The sequence below is a fragment of the Argopecten irradians genome, chromosome 4 (assembly GCF_041381155.1).
Source record: "Argopecten irradians isolate NY chromosome 4, Ai_NY, whole genome shotgun sequence".
Classification (NCBI taxonomy): domain Eukaryota; kingdom Metazoa; phylum Mollusca; class Bivalvia; order Pectinida; family Pectinidae; genus Argopecten; species Argopecten irradians.
The window spans coordinates 10574116-10595567 of record NC_091137.1 but is presented as its reverse complement, the minus strand read 5'-3'; the positions used below and the strand labels follow the sequence as shown (position 1 = coordinate 10595567).

Below are 21452 nucleotides of genomic sequence, written 5' to 3'. Positions count from 1 at the left end.
TCTTATGTAAGAATAAGATTTATCTAGTGCCATAATAAAACGTTACGTATTAGATTGCATTGAGCAATATTTTTGCATATCATAAACTTTGGCAAATAACATTATGGATTAGGTCGGGGATATCGTGCAGGAGGGAAGAGTTTTTTATTGAACTTTATAATACCAATTTACGTATTGCTATTTGCAGAAGTAAGATAAACTGGTCAGGTATTACTATTTTTCTGTAATAAATGGTTTGAGAACATTTAATTAAACATGATACAATGCACATTTAAAACGTTTACAAAGTCTTCGTATTTCAAAATTTTATAGCAAACTATCTAAGCTAGTGTATGACACTCTAAACGTAAGCAAAAACAATTATTGGTGTTTTAAAGTTTAAAAATTTGAGAAAATTTTGTTCGATATCTTAATCTGTAATGAAAGCACAAATAATTCAATGAGGTTATAGTTGATTTGAGGATACACGTTATATAAACCATAGCAATCACATTCCATCCTGTACATTCAAAAGTATCCATGTTTATATATGAATGACAGTTCTAATGGTGCAATTAACTGATCTTATGAGCCGAATAACCTCATTATCTGTGTAAGGGATATCAGTCTGAAGCTTAACTTGTCTGAGGCGTGTCAAGCGCTGAAGACAGTCATATACTGTACATAAACGCAGTCCCTTTTTGTGTTCATATATTGTTACTCTGTCCATTAGTATGTGCAATCGAACAAAAGTTTGAAATGAAGCTTAGCTTTATAGATCATCTCATGTTTGCTTTTGCGAAAGGTAGGTGAAATCATGGGCGATGTCATTTTATATTCATTTGCCGAAAAGATCATAAGAGGCTTTTCAGCACAATAATGGAATACTTTTTACAAAGTGGCACTATTCCACTACCGTATGTATACAATGGTGTAAAATATGCGGAAGGATTAATATTATCATTATTATATTTCTTGGATTATAAAAATAGTTGCAAGTGAATCCCAAAGTGCGGGTGCATGAATTAAATAATGTGATACAAGGAACTTCATTGCCAAAATTATAGGGATCCAATTAATATTTTGTTCTGGATGTGTATGTAAAACGTAAAAAGTAGTTGTCATTGATACAGATCCAGTAGAAGATTGATGAAAGGGGAGTAACTCGAAGTTATATCTAATTATTGTATCTATATGGATATAATTAATTTTTCTTTGTTTTCATACCAAATCTGGCTTTCTGATTGGCCAATATTTTTTTTGCATACCACTATGAAAAAAAAATCCGAGAATGGCGCGAAACCCCGACGTTATCGTGACGTCACAATAGAGACATTGACGTTGTGTATTGATTCGGGGAAAAAAATCCCTTGAAAAACCATTATAATGGTACATTTAAACATACTTCATTATATCAAATAGAGTATAAAATTAATCAAAAGTATTGATGTCACCATTAATATTTCGTGCTGGATGTGGATACAGATCCAGTAGAAGACTGATGAAAGGGGAGTAACTCGAAGTTATATCTAATAATTGTATTTATATGAATATGAAAAGATCAGGAGTCATATTGAGAGAGAAGCAGGTAATGGTTTCCCTGAAATATGGATATGAAAAGATCAGGAGTCATATTGAGAGAGAAGCAGGTAATGGTTTCTCTGAAACTAGGTCTGCAACGATACACCAGTTCTCCGATAAAATACGTATCTTGATACATGCTTCTCGATTCGATTATTTGCGATATGATATTTTCGGTCTAATTTTGTCATGCATTTCTAAGTATTTTTTATATTTGGATTTAACCAAGAACAGATAATGGAACTTTAAACCTAAAAACAGACAAGGCAAATGAAAAAGTGACCATCTGTAATGTTTAATAACAATAAAACATCAAAAACTGAAAAGACCATGTCTAGAGATCAGAGAGGTAAAACAAAACAAAACTAAACTAAACCATAACTTAATTGGCAGTTGCAGCAGTAACAGAAAATTTCACTTACTTACTTACTTTAGCTTACTAAAGTTTCTAGTCAACATAAAATCAATTTAGACTTCAGAGACTATCTTTCTAGCAGATAGTAGCAGTCTCAGTTCCAGTACATATATAATCCATGGATATGAAAAATACAACATATTTTAATTTACACTAAATCCTCTGGAATTTTGATGTTCTTTTTTTTTGTAAAAATGAGCATGTCCACTTGGTTACATGTGAGACGTGCTCTCTGGGCACTAACAAAGTTTCTAGCAGTGTTGAACACTCTTTCCCGGGCTCCACTTGTTGCAGGTATCCCTAATATCTTCCTGGCTAGTACTGATAAACAAGGATATTTCCCTGTCACACCCTTCCACCAACTCAGGGGATTTGACTATAGAGGTGGACATTCTTTATGATTAGTAAGTTCAGTTTAAATTTGGCCATTTACATTTGGTGACTGCACAACTTAAGTGATAACAACATCCCCAAACAATTCACCAAGGATACTAGATTGTCTTTGATCCCCTACTTTGATTTTCTTTGCAGGTTGTTCCTCATACCTTTCGCTTTCAGTGGTCAAACTTAGGGCAGGTAGACTGGGTGCTGTTTTCACATCATCCTGGGGACTGGAGCTCTTTGATGCATTAGACTCGTCTGAAGGATCTGTTTATTCTCAATGGAGTAGCTTTCTGTGGATGTCAATATTATGATATTTGTGTTCATATCATGTTACTCTGTATATTCTTAATAACTTGTGTATAGCTGATATTGATTTTTCAATGTTTCCTGCAGAATATTCATATTTGTTTTATTTTTTAACACATTATTTTATATTCATACTCATATATTAACTTACCTGGATTTCTTTGCAGATACCAGGCGACTGTCAGATGGGACCTCTGGGAAAGAAGTCAATGCGTCTGTAGTGGTAGCTATGGAAGATGCCTGCTTTAATCTCGATTTTTGAAGTTCATGAATGATAGTGTTGCTGAAATAAGTAGGGCTTGGTATCTGATACCGTGGTTCTATCATGTTAAGCATATGCCGAAATCCTGCATCTGGAACCGTACTCTACGGCCTTAAGTCACTACATATGAATTCCCCTACAGTTTTCGTGATACTAATGTGTCTTTTGTTGCTAAATACCAGTTTGTTATTAATGCTTTCTGTTAATTCCGGCTGACTTTGTATTTGCGTTCCAGATTTTATAGGTGGTACCGGTCTTGTCTGCTTGGTTATTTTCTCGTCAAGTTCACCTACATTGTGTCTTCTTGTCGAATGCGTCTTCTTATTAGAAGTTGTTTCGGCCTTACATGAAACATATGTATAGCATAGTTTACACGTACCCTTTTTTGTCTTTATCGGCAGCGGAGCAAAAGTGCTCCCATACTTTAAAACGGTATTTTTAGGAACATTCATAAGTTTAGGTTCCATCTTGATTAGGCTTAACTACCACTGTTACGGTTAGTAACACGTACGCTGATTGGCCGGGATCCTCATAACCAACCAATCAGAGAGAATTTTACTGATTCAAGTGTAAGAGTAAACTACATCGTACCGAACCGAAACAGCAAGACTGTATCGAAAGATCGAATCGACAAGCAAATATTGCGATTCCATTCGTATCGCGACTACCTGAAACATTACATTCGTGTAAACATAAAATAATTATACGAAAAAGAAACATACAACTCATTTCACCATATTTTATTTCAACATCATTTTTATGGTTTGATCTGCATTCATTGCTTTCCAAATCTGATACATTTAATTAAGCCAAAATACTCTCATGAGGTGTTAGCGACTTTCTTCTATCTGATTCATTTAAACATTACGACAGAGTGAATGTTGTTGCCTTACCACCATCATCATTAAACATCCCCTGAAGAACAGCGGTAGCTTCGAGAGCGAGGAATTGCAATATGATTTTTTTCTCATATATATATAAGAGGTTCCCAACAAGTGACTGTTGTTTTTCGTGCTTATCAAACTCGAGTTACTTAATTTTAAAATTTTGACAAGACACGAGCTCGAGCTTTAACGGGGGTCCTTTAAAAAAATTAACTAACGACAGTTTATTTATCCCATAACTTTAACTCTGTATTTATACCATGATGACCATTTCCACGTCTTCATTCATGAAAACTTATCAAGATACAATATGTAGTGATATCTTTCCGCCATAAAACATAGTGCCTAAATAGAGAGCAAATACATTTTATACTTTGAATAAACTGCCATCTATTAAACTTTAAATACGATGATATTTAAAAATAAAATGCGCTGTGAAAAGTAACCCGAAGTCTTGGAGTTGACCAATCAGAGGCGCCATAAGTGTTTACACATTGGAGTGTGTAAACATGAACGATAACCAACTGCTATGGAATTTATCAAATTGGTTTTCCATTGTAAAACATGCATAGTTATGGGATATATATATATATCTATCTATATGTATGTGTGTGTGTACATATGAGCAAGTTAATGTTTTTTGCTGTCTTGTATTGTTTAATATGATGAAAATGGAACCAAAAAATAATTAATTATCACAGATTTTATTTGAATGATTCACTGACATAATACTACTTGATCAGCTTTATATTGTGCATTCACTTACGGTCATCTATATCTCCTCAATTATTGGACAATGTCACAGTTTATGACACAAGTTTGGTAGTATCATAATAACGTATCATATAAGTGCTTTAGTCGATAGACACTTCTTGTTTATACTCCTAACATATACATGTAAAATCACACAACATCCGTTTGTTGTTTTGCCTTCTGCGCTGTAATAGAACGTGTCATACGTCTTTTCCACAAACTATACCATTATGATATCAATAGCAACGCGACAAATGTTTCAAACTATTCTTCGGCGCGCGGGAATCTTTGATTAAGTTTCAATGCGACATATCATTATTTCATTAAACTAATTTAATTAAAATATCACTAGAGTTGACACAGCAGTTAATTTTCATTTTATCTACTCGTGTTTTACACATCATTTAACATTATAAATAGAACCATGTCGCACGTCACGGACGTAACACTAACATGTTAATATCACAAAAGCTGACAGGTATAAAACATACTACCACATACATCACATAGATGTTGTATTACATATGATTTTGGTTGAAATGATACTTGTTTTTTACCGTGGAAACACATTACATCATATCATCACTAACGTCAATACGACGTTTAGTACCAGAACTAGGAAGAATGATTTTATTTGTTGAGAAGAAGCTCTGATCTCAGACACTGACGGATCTACGTACACCATCCCACCTACAACAGAAACATAGATAATAGTGACCAAGCCTACGTACACCATCCCACCTACAGCAGAAACATAAATTATATTCACCAGACCGGGGTAGTCAGCAGTGACACCTCACATAGTCTCCTGACAAAAGTCATGATAAATGCTTAGGATTTGTGTGTGTGTGTTTTTTTTTTTACATTTACATTCTTACCCTCTATTTTAACAAGGCTTAAATGACACCATATAACCGAAACAGTCGGGGATGTATTCTCAAAAGTTGTCATCATTCAAACAATAAGTTATAAATAGTCTTCTACCGCCATATCGCGAATTTTCCGGTTTTGAGTTTCAATTGCGAATGGTTTTAGCGGGGAACGAGATTGGATTTTAGGATTATATGTTGCACGGTAATTAATATATAACTTACCAAGAGTGAAATAAATGGTGTCACCCAGATTACCATCTCCTCCTTGACTGTAACCAAGTACTCTTAACTTGTAGAGATTATTTTTCTCCAACCCGTAAATAACGGCTTCGTCTACTTTCCCCACGACGACATCTTTAGCGGTCCGTATGTCATCATTACTCAACCAGTACCTTATCTGGGTATAATACGACGAACACATTAAAACAATTAAATCCGAAAATGGTCTTCGAACATTATGGTATATTATAAAACGTCACAATTCATAGGAATTCATTTATATACATTTGTAGCCTCAAATGAGTTTCGAAGCCAGGAGAGTACCGTCGTGCATTTGTCCGACATAAGGTCAATGATACAACTTTTTCAGAACTTCCTCAATATCAACAGTGAGATATCAAGTTTGTTGCATTAAAAACTAAAATAAAAAGAAAAAATATTCTTTTCTTTTCTTAAAGCTGACAATCTAAATTCAAAAGTATGTAATTGAGATAAATACTTTATAACTTGCATTGTCAACTCTAATTAGCATAAAACATATAATATAGAAGATTAAAAGTGGAAAAAGTACAGAACTTTACTATGCTAAATAAAATTTAGTTATATTTACATGTACATATAAATTATCCCACTTCAGATTAAGCATCTGGAGATATGGTACCTTAAATCCCTGGAGAGGTTCCTCATACACTCCAGTCGATACCCCCCGCCATTTCACCAGCACACTGTTCACTCCGTGTGAATGTACGTACACCTCGGTAGGGTAAAGTATAGGAGCTGTAAAAGGTATCAGTATCTGGTTAGTCTGGCATCAATCAAAATCATTATATGGATAAACAGTTAATATTTTTATTAACAAAGAATATAACTTTATATACATAATTTTCAGTACTATGTGCTATGCTATTAGCCCCCTAATAGTATTAGTTATTTTGCAGTCATTTTATTCTCAACATTCTCAATTTAGATACCACCCTTATTTTATAATTTGATGCCATGCATATGAGTGGATTCAATTCTAGAGAACATATACATTAGTTACCTTCCTGATTAATCGTTTGATGACTCACCGTTTTGGTAGGTCCGTTGATGGAACTTTTCACTGATCTGCCCCATCCCCGCCGTGTTGAGGACCTGGACATCAAAGGTGTACCACGTATAAGGTAGAAGACCTATCACGAGCCCCTGGGGGTCGGACGTCCGCCAGCTGATCGAATTAATGATTGGCTCTGAATCATTCCTCTCAAAATAATTCACCTACAATACAGTTCAGTAAGCAGGTCAAGATTCAACCGAAATAGGATTGCAGACAATTTTACTAAACAAAACGTATAAATTGTATTGAAGGTACACAGAATGCGTTATAGACTAATTCATTTATTCAATTGTACATTTTGTAAAATAAAGTGCAGTTTACAACAACAGGAATATCAAAAGTGAAGAAATCTTTATGAAGTGAAACTAATCGTTTACAATAGAAAATAACAACAGTTATATAATAACAATAATAACAGTTCATCTGTACCTGGTATCCCATCAATCTGCCTCGCATTATCTCCCTTTCATCCGGAATGGGGTCCCACATCACTAGGATTGATGTGCAGTTTTCCCGCCAAGCTCTCACGTTTGTCGTCACGGCAATAGGCACTGTATAGAAACATGCTCTAAAGGTTTGGTTTAATGTATTTTCTTCTATCAATATCATATGCTTCATGGACATCACACATAGCGAGTCTCATTGACAGCTATCGATGTACATTTCCTTTTGCAATATATTTCTGATGAAGGTAAGAATTTGAAATTGATAAAATTCCATTTTCAAAATTAAAACTAATGCAGTAGATAACAGTATTGGTTATAAGACACAACCTCATGTTTCTGTGAGAATTACTTACAATCCTCAGCTGAATATACTATAGCGATGGTAGAGTTCGGCCCCTTTCCAAAACTGTTGACTGCCTGAACTTTAACCTCATACTGTGTATAATAGAGCTCCTGTCCAACGGTTTGAACATATTTCCCTACATCAGCAGGAATATCATACTGAAAAAGGAATACGAATATAATAAACATGATTCATTTTAGTTTATATTTAACATTATCTGCAAAAAAAAAGAATGAGCGAATGTAAGAAACAATTTCTGTAGGAATAACTTACCTTTGGCCTCGCCCATGCCGAATCACCTACACTCCCCAGGCGGCGCCAGTAGACGATGTATGACACCACAGAACCACCCCACTCCTCCTCTGTCAGGGGCTGCAAGGAGGACATTAGAGTACTAACGAAGCCAACATGTTTTATGTTACTCGCTTGGCAACTGCTTTACTAGAGTAACTGTGTTGTCAGCTGATATGTCTCATGTCAGCTGTATCGGCGAGTGTCTGGTTTTTGAAACAATTAACATTTCTCACCAATATCAAGCTGAATTTGACGCTGTACAGGTTTGCTGATTAAATGATCTTTGAAAACAAAACGAGATTTTACGACACATACCAAGACAAAGGCGATTACATTTATATACAAATAACATACTCATAGTGGTAACAATTATTTCGGTAATTAAAGTACATTTATAATTATCAGAGCCGAATGGGGGAGGGGCTACTGCCCTAGGGGGACACCGAAACGATAGCTTGAAGGGAAGGTAGTAGACTGGCCACCAGACTCTAATTTGCTGATAAGTTTTTCTCAGTAGAGTTTCTCTTCACTAGATTATCTCCCCCTAGTTTGACATGTAGTAAAGACAAAAACAATAGAGCCACATTTCAGTGATTTGTTTTCAATATTCTAGGGACTGGTAGCCAGTCTAGGAGCCGTATTTAATGCAGGTATTCAACTCACCTAAATCTCTCATTTAATATTTGTCCCTACCTAGGGAAAACCAAAATTTCCACACAGTACCTCATATTATCAAAGATGTATAAACATGAGTATTAAACTTTAATTTACCCTCTATTGATGTACTTCACAAGTCTAAAAGACTACCTTCATTCCATCGTCAATATTAGACACAGATTGCTTCAGTGTATAAACCCTTTATCTTCGTCACCTACCAATGATTCTACCAAGAAAAGTGTCGTAAAATATCGTTTTGTTTCAAAGGTTATTTAATCTGTACAGCGTCAAACTCGGCTTGATATCGGTGAGGAATGTTAATTGTCTCAAAAGCCAGACATTCGCCAATACAGCTGACATGGGCTATGCGTAAGGATGACAAGACAGTTCTTTAGTAAAGCAGTTGCCAAATGAGTGAAATAACAAAACATGTTGGTAATTGTTGTTTATTCTATAAGCCGTTGCCATAACAACCACCACAAATGTATGTACATCTACAGTTTAGTAAAACAGTTGCCATATCAGCTGATATGGGCCATCGTAGTAACCACACACGGGAGTCTAAAAGGCACATGTTAGCGATTAAAAATTGTAAATCAGTTATAATGCATTAGAGAGTATCACCTACATCATACACAGACACATCAAGATCTCTCTAAATTCATCAATATTACTAATGGGTTAATGGAATATATCCATCATTGTCAAATACTGATAAATATTGCGTAAAGCATTAGCGCATGTTTGACAACGATAAATGATGTTTTTATAACAAAAGGCTTTTAAGTTCTAAGGCAGAATTGAAAGCATTTGTATAAGTCAGAGAAAGAACACAACAATCGGTCAACAACAGTAAATAACATCACGGTTCAGAAATGCTTACCATCCAGGTGAGCGTGAGGTCCCCTACACTTCCCCCTCCTCCTCCCACTTCTTTTGGGGCGACCGATGGAGCGGCCGGTAGCGTTTGGAATATATCTGAGGAGGAAAAATATATCCAATGCAATTTATCTGATAGATTTATCTGTCGTTTCAGTTGGATTGGTTTATATCCTATCAATAGTTCTGGTACTTAGTGACCGTCTCACCTGTATATATGTATATGTGTTGAGCGGACGAGAAATAGTAATAGCATACATTAAAATATCACTTTCGTTTAAATGGTGCTGTATAATAATATGATATATCGATTAAGTTTTAAGTTAGCTAATTGGCCATGACCCTCAGTGCTAGAGTACCAACCTGACGGTTTGCTGGGCTGCCCGATCCCTAGCGAGTTGGCTGCGGACACACGAAACATGTATCCCACGCCGGACTTCAGACCTGGGACATCAACGTTGTGTTTGTCACTGGTAGGTACGATGGTATCGACGTCACTAATAACTGTCACGTGATAAAGAATAAGAAAAATCAGCAGCCATAGGAAAGACATGGAAAGCTTATACTTTTTACATAAAGACCGTAACAACTTGTCGAAGGTTTATTCAGTAAAAATGCTTCTGGTGATGAATTATATATATTTTGCTCCATTTTGGAATATATTTTGACACTTATATATATATATATAGCTGCGCACTCGCGCCATATGATATTTCAGTGCCCAGGATGATGTTTCTCACTATAGCTGTGTAAAATCTTTGTTTAACACTGGCCAGTTTTTTAATTTTGAGATTATACTTTACCTATATGGTATCATTATGAGATAACACTTTACCTACATGGTATTATTACGAGACAACATTTTACCTACATGGCCCTGCAGGTAGGGCGTTAGAATTGTACCTGTTGCCCCTATTGCATGATCATAAAAGGCGACTAAATTCAGGATATTATCTTTTCTCTTCTTCCTAACCAACTTTATCCTTCCTAACCTCACTTTTGGCCTTAAGTTGAGCGTTCGCCCCTATTAGGAAGGCTCTTGGTTCTGTCCCTTGTTTTTGCTCCTGCTTAGCGCTCAACATGCCGGGAGTGAGACGACTGGTTCGCCCGTTGTCAGTATAATGTGTTCGTGTGGGGTGTGTTTCTTGGTGTCTTCGGCGGCATGCTTCAGTGATATAGCACTATAAAAAGCGCAACAGTTCCACCATACAAGAAGACATAACATGAATATTCCGCAGTCTCCCAAAACACGCACCTCGAACAACATACACGCAACACACTGTATACATGGGAGGCCGTCCTTACATGACCAAAGCTGTTAATAGGACGTTAATTAATCAAACAAACAAACAAATCATTACGAGACAACATTTTACCTACATAGTATTATTACGAGACAACACTTTATCTACATGGTATCATCATAAGATAACATTTTACCAACATGGTATTATAACGAGAACACTTTACCTATATGGAATTATTACGAGATAACACTTTACCTACATGATAACATTACGAGATAATACGTTACCTAAAAGGTATTATAACGAGAACACTTACCTATATGGTATTTTTACGCGATAATACTTTACCTACATAGTATGATTACGAGACAACACTATACCTACATAATATCATAACGAAATAACACTTTACATACAAGGTATTATTACGAGACAACATTTTACTAATATGCTATTATAACGAGATAACAATTTACCTACATGGTATTATTACGAGATAACATTTTACCTTCATAGTATCATTACATAATAATACTTTACCTACGTGGTATTATTACGAGATGATACTTTACCTTCATGGTATCATTACAAAATAATACTTTACCTACGTGGTATTATTACGAGATGATACTTTACCTTCATGGTATCATTACAAAATAATACTTTACCTACATGGTATTATAACGATATAACACTTATCCGAAAGGTTTTATAACCAGATAATACTTTATAATTACTTACCTGATATTTTTATGAGATTACACTTTACCTACATAGTATTATATAAGGAATAGATTTTTTTTATTTTTTTTTGAGGTTATGATGGTATAATGATAATTACGCAACCCCGGCGAAGAGCTGATTGGAATCCCATCATTCATATGGTCCCACCAAAAATGGAGTCATGACCCCACGTTGCTACGCCATCGACTATTCCCGTAACAATAGAATCGCCGCACGTGTTGTGCTATCATTATACAATGATAATGATAATACTAGAAAGCATGGTTATTGAGTTCATGTCAGTGCAAACTGTAAATATAGCGAGATAACACTTAACCTACGTGGTATTATAACGAGCTAACACTTTACCTATATGATATTATTACGAGATAACATTTTACCTACATGGTATTATTACGAGATAACACTTTACCTACATCGTTTTATTTCGAGATAGCATTTTACCTACATGGTATTATAACGAGCTAACACTTTACCTACGTGGTATTATTACGAGATAGCATTTTACCTACATGGTATTATTACGAGACAACATTTTACCTAAATGGTATTATTACGAGATAGCATTTTACCTACGTGGTATTATTACGAGATAACACTTTACCTACATGGTATTATAACGAGATAACATTTTACCTATATGGTATTATTACGAGATAGCATTTTACCCACTTGGTATTATTACGAGATAATATTTAACCCATATGGTATTATTACGAGATAACACTTAACCTACGTGGTATTATAACGAGATAACACTTTACCTACATGGTATTATTACGAGATAACACTTTACCTACATGGTATTATTACGAGATAGCATTTCACCTACATGGTATCATTACGAGATAACATTTTACCTACATGGTATTATAACTGTCCAAGTGTGTTCCTTTTCTGTTTTTCCTTCTATCATATAAAAGTCAATAGGAAGGCCGTTCAAAGCTCCTACACTCCATTTAATCCTCATGGAAGTTGTGGTAATAGTCGTAGGGTCAGCATACACGCCGGCGGGTGGTCCTGGAGGGCCTAGAAACAATAAGCTTCCATTTCATATATACATCCTGAGAAGGTCTCATTAAGAAAGGAGTGAAGAGGCCGGAGACCTCTGTAAGTCTTGCATATGTATCGAATGTAAGTCATCACAAAATATGATATTTCATTTACATTTGTTCATCTTTACAAGAAACATTGTCAGAAATCATGCATTTTTTATATACCATCTTGTGCTCATTTCAAATTTTAATTGCATAGATCATGTTAAGTTAAATTGCAAGACGACAGGTAAGATACGGAACACAGGCATACCCTTTTACATTATCTGAAAATCATTGATGACAATACCATCTTAATCAATCGTTTAACATGGATGGGATTGATATAAAACGTGTAAAGAAAGATCGAAACAATACTCATTTGTACAATGTCACGTTTTATATCTGAGGTAAGTCTGATTCGTTATTTGGATACACTGTTCTTGTTTGTTTAAGATTCAAATTGATGAATCAGGCGTTTTATTACGTACAATATTCCGTCAGATTTTATGATGTCTACTAGTTTTATCTAATATTAATTATTGACAACGTTTACCTTATTTATCCTCCATAACTTCTTTGTCAACAGTGAATGGATATAGTTAGTTTCAAATGTTGATGACGCCACTGTATACTTTTTCTTGAACAATCAAAAATCATTAACAATATTTTCTTTACCTAAAACTGTCAGCCGAGCGGTAGCACGTGATATGTCCATGGTTGTCATGACGACACATTCATAGTCCCCCGCATGCTTGAGTTGAGCTAGCCGTACGTATAGACCCTGAACATTTTGTGATGTTCCCTTCAAGTAAATTAAGTAGTGTACACTATTGGTTATATAACATATATCAAAATCTTATGCCACGTGTGATTATAATTTCAGATTAGCGAATTTGATATGCAGGTATGCTATAAAGCTGGTACCAATGAATAGTGTAGGTTGTCCTTAAGATCAATTGACTTTCCATTATAGTTCCATGTCTGAACGAATTCTATATCAGTTGATGCAGAGGCTGTACACGTGAGGAAAGCCGTGTTGTTCACGTGCACTGATGTTGGCTGTGGTGCAATATTGATCACCGTGCTTGCTGGAATATGTAATCAACAAAAATGTTAAAAATGGAGTAAGTAGTTCCTAAATTACCTAAAATGAAGCAAAGACTGACAATAAGAGATTTTGTTTTACAAGTAAAATAATTGGAAACAATATGTATGGTTTTTAATTTATGCTGAAAAGTACACCAATAGAAATTACTATAAACTTTCTTCTGTAATAATCAATTACAACTACATGAATATTTTAACATTCTTACATTATAAAATTCTATTCATCAATTTCAACTGATTGCATTGTCTAATAAGTAATCATTTTTGTATAAATGTTACTCATTTCATTTTCATGCTTTAGATAGCACCAATTTAATGCAAAATTGATTTTCCTTACATTACACTAGCCTGTAACTCACATGTAACGTCCAATACTCCGGCGCTAGAAGCAGACCCGTAGGTATTTTCTGCTGAACACATGTAAGCCCCTGCGTCACCTTGTCCCACATTCTGTATGAACAGGTTGCCGTTCTGTAACATCCGGACACGTGACGTCGTGTCGCCATGGTTCAGGCCGAGGTCGACACCATTTTTCCGCCATGTAAATGTCGGAAACGGCGCAGCCTCCGGATCACATATTATAGTAGCATTTCCGCCTATTGCTGCAAACATTCTCTCCTCCACTGGTTTTTTCACGAATGATGGCGGGAACGCTAATTTCAACATGGCAAATAATTTTTGTTTAATAATACCTCTCCCGATTAATTCTTAAGTACAGTAGTTGTAAAGGGTGTCCCATAAATTATGTCACGCCTTCAAAGTTCAATATCTAATTAAAACATAATTGAAGACTGGTCTTTAAAGTATATTAGATCTAGATATCGAATTTTTATAATGAATAATAAACATATGAACTTTTAATCAAGGTTATGTCCCGTCTGTCAGTGTCGCAATTAGAATATACTATATTTCATTTGGATCCCTTCAACATTTGTGGTGACAATTTCCTGGGACAAATCCGATCGTTTATCGCATATATGAATATGCTCATATATGCCATCAGTTCATTTGTTAAAACTTTCTTAAACCAATAATAAACTGAGGGGCATTCATTCTATTTCACGCTGTCAATGCTTTTTTATTTCGCCTTACCAAGCACCCGTAACTGTCCCTCAGTGAACACCTCTCCGTACACGTTTGTTGCTGAACACTGGTACATCCCGTTATGTTTCACAGGGTCCAGGTTGTTTATCAACATGACATTTTTGGCGATCGTTATCTCTCCTGGGACACTCGTGATCCTGACACCATTTTTGTACCAGGCGTACGTCGGTGTTGGTAGTGCCTTGGCCTCACATCGCCACGTCAGTTGGCTCCCTATGTCTACGTGTTGGTCACCTAGGGGGAAGCTGAAGAATGGCTTCGCTGTGTAAAGTAAAGTTCGACGATATACTTAGATGTCTTAAAATTATATTATACTATATATGAATCTACCTTATTTTTCGCTATGAACGTCACCTAAATAACACTCATCAACAATGATTCTACACTGCGCTTTCCCAGTATGTTTGTCAATTTTCCATTTCATTCCTTTCATTTTGCTTGTTGAACAGCAGGTATAAATATCTAATAATTGCAAAATTGGATTATTTATAGCAAAACGTTAATGATTTTTTTAATTCGCTTTATTAAGATATAAAACATATCTATCCATTATTTTGAGTCGTCTTGTAACCATCAACTCCCTAGAAACTAAGAGCAGATTGTTATTTAAAAATGTTTAATAACTATTCATACCTATGGCGATAGGGCCATATTCATACCAATGGCGACAGAGCCATATAAATATACCATTAGACTTCTGTGTATGCTTAAACATATCTTTGAAATTATGTTTGAGATCATTTTCAGCGTGACTAACCTTCAATATTGATAGTTAGGGATTTGGACACCCTAACACTAGAGCCTCTAGATGCATGACACGTGTAGGTGCCGCTGTCCTCGATTTGTGCGCCCTCTATCATCAAGACTCGGTTATGATCTAATGACTTAACTGTAGTTGGTAGGGGAAGTAACTGCCGAGTCCAGGAGTACTCGATCGTCATGCTAGAATGTCACCAAATTTTACATATATAATATCGTTTTAGAAATCTGTATCATCAATTTTCTTATTGTTCTTGCGCGTGGGCCTGATGAAGCAAAAAGAAAAAATACTACCCAACCGAACATCTTTAATCTTATTACATGTATCAATTTATTCTTTTAGTCGATTTTATGTTTTCGCTTTCGTTATTGTGTAAATGTACATGTATATGTAGACTATGAATGCATTATCATGACATTATTATAACATTGCATCATCATAAGATTTAATTCTTAAGATTAAAATGATTTTACTCATTCCATGAAGCAGCAGTGATTCAGTAGATTGAACTCACATGTGTTTATTTTCAATGTTCTCACCTGCCGTAGGCTAGACACTCCAGGTAAACGTTCTGTCCTCTCACTGGTCGAGCGGGAAAGACAGCAGGAAAGTCATTACCAATCTCCGGACCCCAAAGTGTCTCCACTGTTATAGATAACAATATGGTATAAGGCCATAAATTAACAGTACAGTACAATTCTTTAGATTCATAATCATTTCTAGTAATAGTTTGATAATTCACGGAAAGTTAAGGACCGCATCTTTTATATCATTTTTGTTATACCATTGTGCCATATGATAAGTATCAATACTTCTTCCTTAATCGGTCTATCACATAATTAATGATTTCACTACTTTGACATTCTACTACGTTTTAATGTTTTTATCGATCTAAAGATTGGCACATTTTTGTTATGAAAGGGAAGTCATGGAATATCAGGTTGGTATGCCACTATGCTTTAACGTGACGCTACCCAAATTGGAACACTTTTTGAAGATAATAGTGAAAATTTTCTATTTGTGCGTGGATTCAGATTGTTCTCTTTAACTTTCCACAAATAGATGCCTTCAGTTTTAATTTCATGAGTTATCTACTTATCAGCAGTGCATATAATTTGAAATAGAGAGCTTGAAGCATGCCCGGTTACCCAAAATTGAACACCTTCTAAATAAAGTTTGATTAAAAAATGTATAGACATCATAAAAAATGTAAACTGAAAATCCTGTATCACATATTTCAAAAGTGTTTCAATTTGGGTAGCGTCACGTTAACCTTTTTCTGCTCCATTGTGTGTGTGGATTTAAAAAAAATAATTTGCTAAAACATTTTCCTATATATAAAATTCCATTTGAGCTTAGTTAAAGTCATAGCTTTCCATTGTCTGAGTTCCTAGCAAACGTTTTGTGAATTTGTCAGTGAGATCCTTACCTTGTTGTATGACATTGAGCAGGATTGGACGGCTTGTTCTACTCGGCGGCTGATTCGTACCGATGGCGGCTCCGTTATTGGAAGTCAGCTCTACGATACAGAAGTATTCGTCCTCGTCCTCCTTAGACACGACCGAGAAATACAGCTTGCCGTTCCGTGAGATGAAGATGTAAGGGGTGAGATCTGGGCGGACGTAGGACCCTGTCCTCCACCTCAGCCACTGGTACGTCACAGCTGTACAGAGGTAACGTAAAGGACAGTGTATTATATGTGGTTTGGTTTATGTGTTAATTGTTTCGTTTTTAAATATAAATGACCGTCGTAAGTGAAGATCCTCCAAATTCTTGACGTGCAAACCTAAGAATGGCTGTATAAAAGGAGGTTGTGTTAATATTATAATTTGTAATAGTATGGACAATAAAGAGCAACTTGTCTACTGTATCTTCCTACCCTGTCTTTATCACTGTCTGTTTATGTATTTGAAATGCCTTACAAATTATTTCCAATACCCTCTGACGAATATAGCATTTAAATATCAACGAGCTAGATCTATTTTATATGACAAAACACAGTGTAGTGAAAAACGTGAACTATGACATTCTGAAAAACATGTGGTGTCAGCTAAAGTTACCTGGTTTGTGGATTGGCGGTACACAGTTTATTTGGGCACTCTCATGAGAAAAGGCGGTAACAGGCTCTCTGTCAACATTAGAGAAACTTCCGAGACCTTCAATCAAATAAGTAGACAAAATACTTAATTTCATATAAAGACAAATCTTTGCTGCACAATTATCAAACATTCACTTTGATATAACTGTGAATTAAACAATGCACTGTCTTAAATAGCAGATATACTAGTGGATTTAAGCATGGAGAACTGACAAAAACTGAGCAATCTGTGGTAATTATATTTTGATTTTTTACTACATTGTCATACAAAACCGGTTAGTAACCAGGCAAAGCCACGGTATACTAATTCACCAAACATTGTATTAGTATATGTCACAATTAAACATATTTAACGAAATAGAAAGATAATGTACAATATTATTCCTCCTCCAACTTTACGATAGAGAAAATCTGTTTCAGATATGTACAAAGACACCACTTACTTCTCTTTGTAATTATAGATAACAAGGTAAAAGCTATACAGAAGAGAAGTATACTATATGTGTATTTGACAGAAGTTTCACTCTATGTGTTAAAACGCAAATTGTCGTTATTGGCTTCATTCGCTTGATACGATTCATTATTTACATTTTGTGATTTGTTTCATTTTAATTATGTTTGCTTATACGTTGACCATTTCACATGTTTTTTATATAATCTAAAAAAAGTGGTTGTGATTTCTGTGTTGATATAAAGTTAAAACTAATATCTTAACATGCTCAAAATTACACTTACTCCCAAATGTGAAATGCATTGTGTTTCCTAAAATAGCCCCGAAACTATTCTCGGCGATGCATTGGTACGTTCCAGAATCGTTTCTCTCATCCGGATACTGTATGGTTACCTTTCCATTAGTTACTGTGTACCTCGAGTCAGCTTCCGGTGATATTACAGTTCGGTTGTTTTCGTTGTCAATGAAAACAATAGTGTATGTAGGTGCAGGATTCCCGGTGGCAACGCACTCAAAACTTGCACTGGCAGCTGTACTAACTGCTACTAAACTGACTGGCTGGATAATCATGTCTGGGCCTCGAGGAGCCAGTGCAGGGTCCCTGAACGCTGTTCCGTAGTCTGCAATTAAAACATGAATTCATGGTGAAATGGTCAACTGTTGGGATGCACCTAAAACATATTGTAATACAAATACGCATGAATATGTGTTAATGATGTGGAGAATAATAACGTTAACGCAATATATATAATGACTTTGAGTCGTATATTACCATAATCCCGATGAGTCTGTGTTATCCGGTAGGCTTCGTTCATACTGATTTCGCAAATGTATGGAATTTGTGACGATTCCGCTTCGCGGCCCCAAAGGTATCCAGTTACTGTAGTCAAGGGGAAAGTATTTATATAAAGCAAAGTAGCAATTGGTATTTCTCTTAAGGTGCTTAATAAGTAGATAAGAAAAATTACTACAAATTAACTTCTACGAAAGTAAGAGTATGCGCCTGTTAAGCTAGAATGTTGGTAACTACTTGTAAATCACTATTCCACACTACCTATAATATTGACATATTTGTTAATTACTTTATGACCAATTAGCCAGAAAACCTCTTCCATGTTGCTTGCATATTTCAGCACAGTACTTACCCGCGTACGTGTATACGATGTGGAGACCAGGTTTGAACATTTCCTGGACATTAAGCCAGTACTGGTCCGCCTGTTGTATCCTTGTCCCGTCCCCCTTCCATTGTAAGTCTCCTGTGGCCATGTCATACACAATCCCGCTTGTAAACCAACGGTAGCTGCGCATGCACAAGAAAATATTTAAATCAGCTGTAATGAACACTCATTTGACGACTGCTTTCAGGGTATATGTGTAAGAAATTATCAAGTCAGGCCAATATTGTATTAGGATTTCGAAAGCGTTTAAGATCCTAATTTGAACTTTTTGCAATATTTTTTCGCATGTTTGGAATTATTTACTGCCCAGTGACGTGTTATGAGTACTTACGCGCCGACATCGTTGACGTCTAGCCAATTGCTGATGAAGTTGTGCTCTTGGATTGTGTTAACACTGAGTAGGGAGGCGCCGTCGACCTTTATAAAAGTCAGATATTATTCTTAGACAGGATGACATTTAAAATTTATAATGCCCTTTGATTTGTTATCATCTATTAAGGTTTACTTCTTAATACCTCCTTCCCGCCCCTCATTCATTAGTTAAATCAGTCTTATCTATGTATACCAAATCTGAACCTAAAATATATTTATTCCTTCTGTTATTGTTGACCAAGATGTAATATTTTGTATATACATAAGATATATAAAGTATATTGCTTATCAAAACCATAATAGCTCTCTAGGGCTGACCCCAAAGCCAAACATTGGCAGTCTTCACATGTTTACATGTCTGGGGGAATAAAATGTTGGTTTTTAAAAGCAAAGGCAGTTTTTAATTAAAAAATTAAATAATAGCTCTCTACATGATAATAAAACTCATTCCCTATAGTTGTGTTTTTTGGTTATGAATTAGATTCCTGTTGGACGCTGCTAATTATTTTATTTTCTTTAGTGATACCCAGGAAATTGGCTATAGTAGAACCCGTATAGGGAGAAGGAATCATATAAGTTGGAAAATTCGTTATCAATCCCATTGCATATAAAATACCTGCATTGCAATGTACAGAAATGTATGTCTAAATCATGTAAAACAATACCTACCCCACACGCCTGCTTCGCTCCATCGTACGTCTGGTAGGGATAAAATACAAATAGGTAACATTGAGTTTCAAAGGCTACCCAAGGCTCAGGACAATCTGGAACATAAAGTTACCACATGACACCTCGACGTTAACAATGGTAAAGGATGGTATACAATTTTAGTTAAAATATAGTCATGAAAATATATATAGATATGAAAAAACAAAAAGATAGCACATCTTATTGGTTTACCAGAATGGAACAATATTACATCAACTTAAGCTCTCGCGTTATAATTGACAATTTCCTTACAACGCGGATAAAAAAACCCCACACCATTTTCAGTTTATACTGTCTTCTATAAACGATTGTGTGTAGATCCAAGTGCATTATTAAAAAGGGAATACCGTATCGGGGCTAGATTGTGTTGATCGCCGGCCACCAGGTAGGTATAGCATCTGGCTAGTGTTTGAAAGATCCCGGGTCTGAACCCCTTGCTTGTATTCGCTCCTACTACAGTTATAAATGTCGCTATATGGTGCACATTATTCAGGAAATGCGACGTAACATTTACCGGTATAATATGATTGTATTTGTTATCTAGGACTCCTCCCAAAATAGCCTTTAATGTACATGCAGGATATCAAGTTACATTAAAGATGTGATCGTTCTGCTGAATCGAAACAAAAGTCGTCTGATTGTGTCAATATATCCCTTCTCTCTTCATATATTCCCACTTTCTTTAATATCCTATAAGTATATTCTTTGTTTGATACGTATACTATACCATATTTGGTATGACATTATATTTGTTTTTCAAATATATCTTCCATGTATATAGGAAATATCACCATCCAATGGCCATTTCATACATTTTTTTTTAAATTCTGGCAAGATGGTGGATGCATTAAAACATCCTGACTTACACACATATCCTCACTTGAACCTCTTCAGGCAATCACACATAAACGATATTGTCAGTGCTTACAGTATATTTGTATATTGTTTAGTTCACCTTGGAGCAAGCTGTGAATCACAATGTATCCGTTACGTAATATCCTCAGTACATTTAACATTTTGTGCGCCGTTACACTTAAGTATGTCTTTAGCGCTATAATAAATATCACGGACATTTAGTTACACCATGTAAAGTATACAAGCTACGTTTAAGACAACCCTAGGGTAGATTTGTATTAAGTCAAAGTACAGTAATTGGAACCGTCTCAAGTGATCATCCTGAATATACATATACTGGTAAGTATAATCTAACATCGGTATACCATTTGAGGTTAAATAGCAACCTCTACAACAGTAAACGAGTATTCGTTCTCTCATG

At 35.5% G+C, this 21452-nt stretch overlaps 1 protein-coding gene across 2 annotated transcripts; it reads right to left on the bottom strand.

Moving 5' to 3' along the window:
- Nucleotides 1-3652: 3652 nt before the first annotated feature.
- On the bottom strand, nucleotides 3653-20292 carry LOC138320575 (contactin-like). Of its 2 annotated transcripts, XM_069263637.1 has the most exons (23): nucleotides 20138-20292; nucleotides 19428-19513; nucleotides 19064-19218; nucleotides 18691-18798; nucleotides 18203-18538; nucleotides 17430-17525; nucleotides 16799-17032; nucleotides 15909-16014; nucleotides 15367-15551; nucleotides 14598-14870; nucleotides 13865-14158; nucleotides 13323-13486; nucleotides 13074-13200; nucleotides 12226-12390; nucleotides 9734-9874; nucleotides 9375-9469; nucleotides 7814-7912; nucleotides 7551-7698; nucleotides 7181-7302; nucleotides 6726-6912; nucleotides 6317-6432; nucleotides 5659-5833; nucleotides 3653-5254 (listed from the first exon to the last, which is right to left on the bottom strand). In XM_069263637.1, exons 3-23 carry the CDS (start codon nucleotides 19182-19184, stop codon nucleotides 5139-5141), a joined length of 3408 nt encoding a protein of 1135 aa, XP_069119738.1. In that variant the 5' UTR covers nucleotides 19185-19218; nucleotides 19428-19513; nucleotides 20138-20292; the 3' UTR covers nucleotides 3653-5138. The 2 variants fall into 2 exon arrangements, with proteins under 2 accessions (XP_069119738.1, XP_069119739.1); XM_069263638.1 differs by lacking the exon at nucleotides 18691-18798.
- Nucleotides 20293-21452: the final 1160 nt, after the last annotated feature.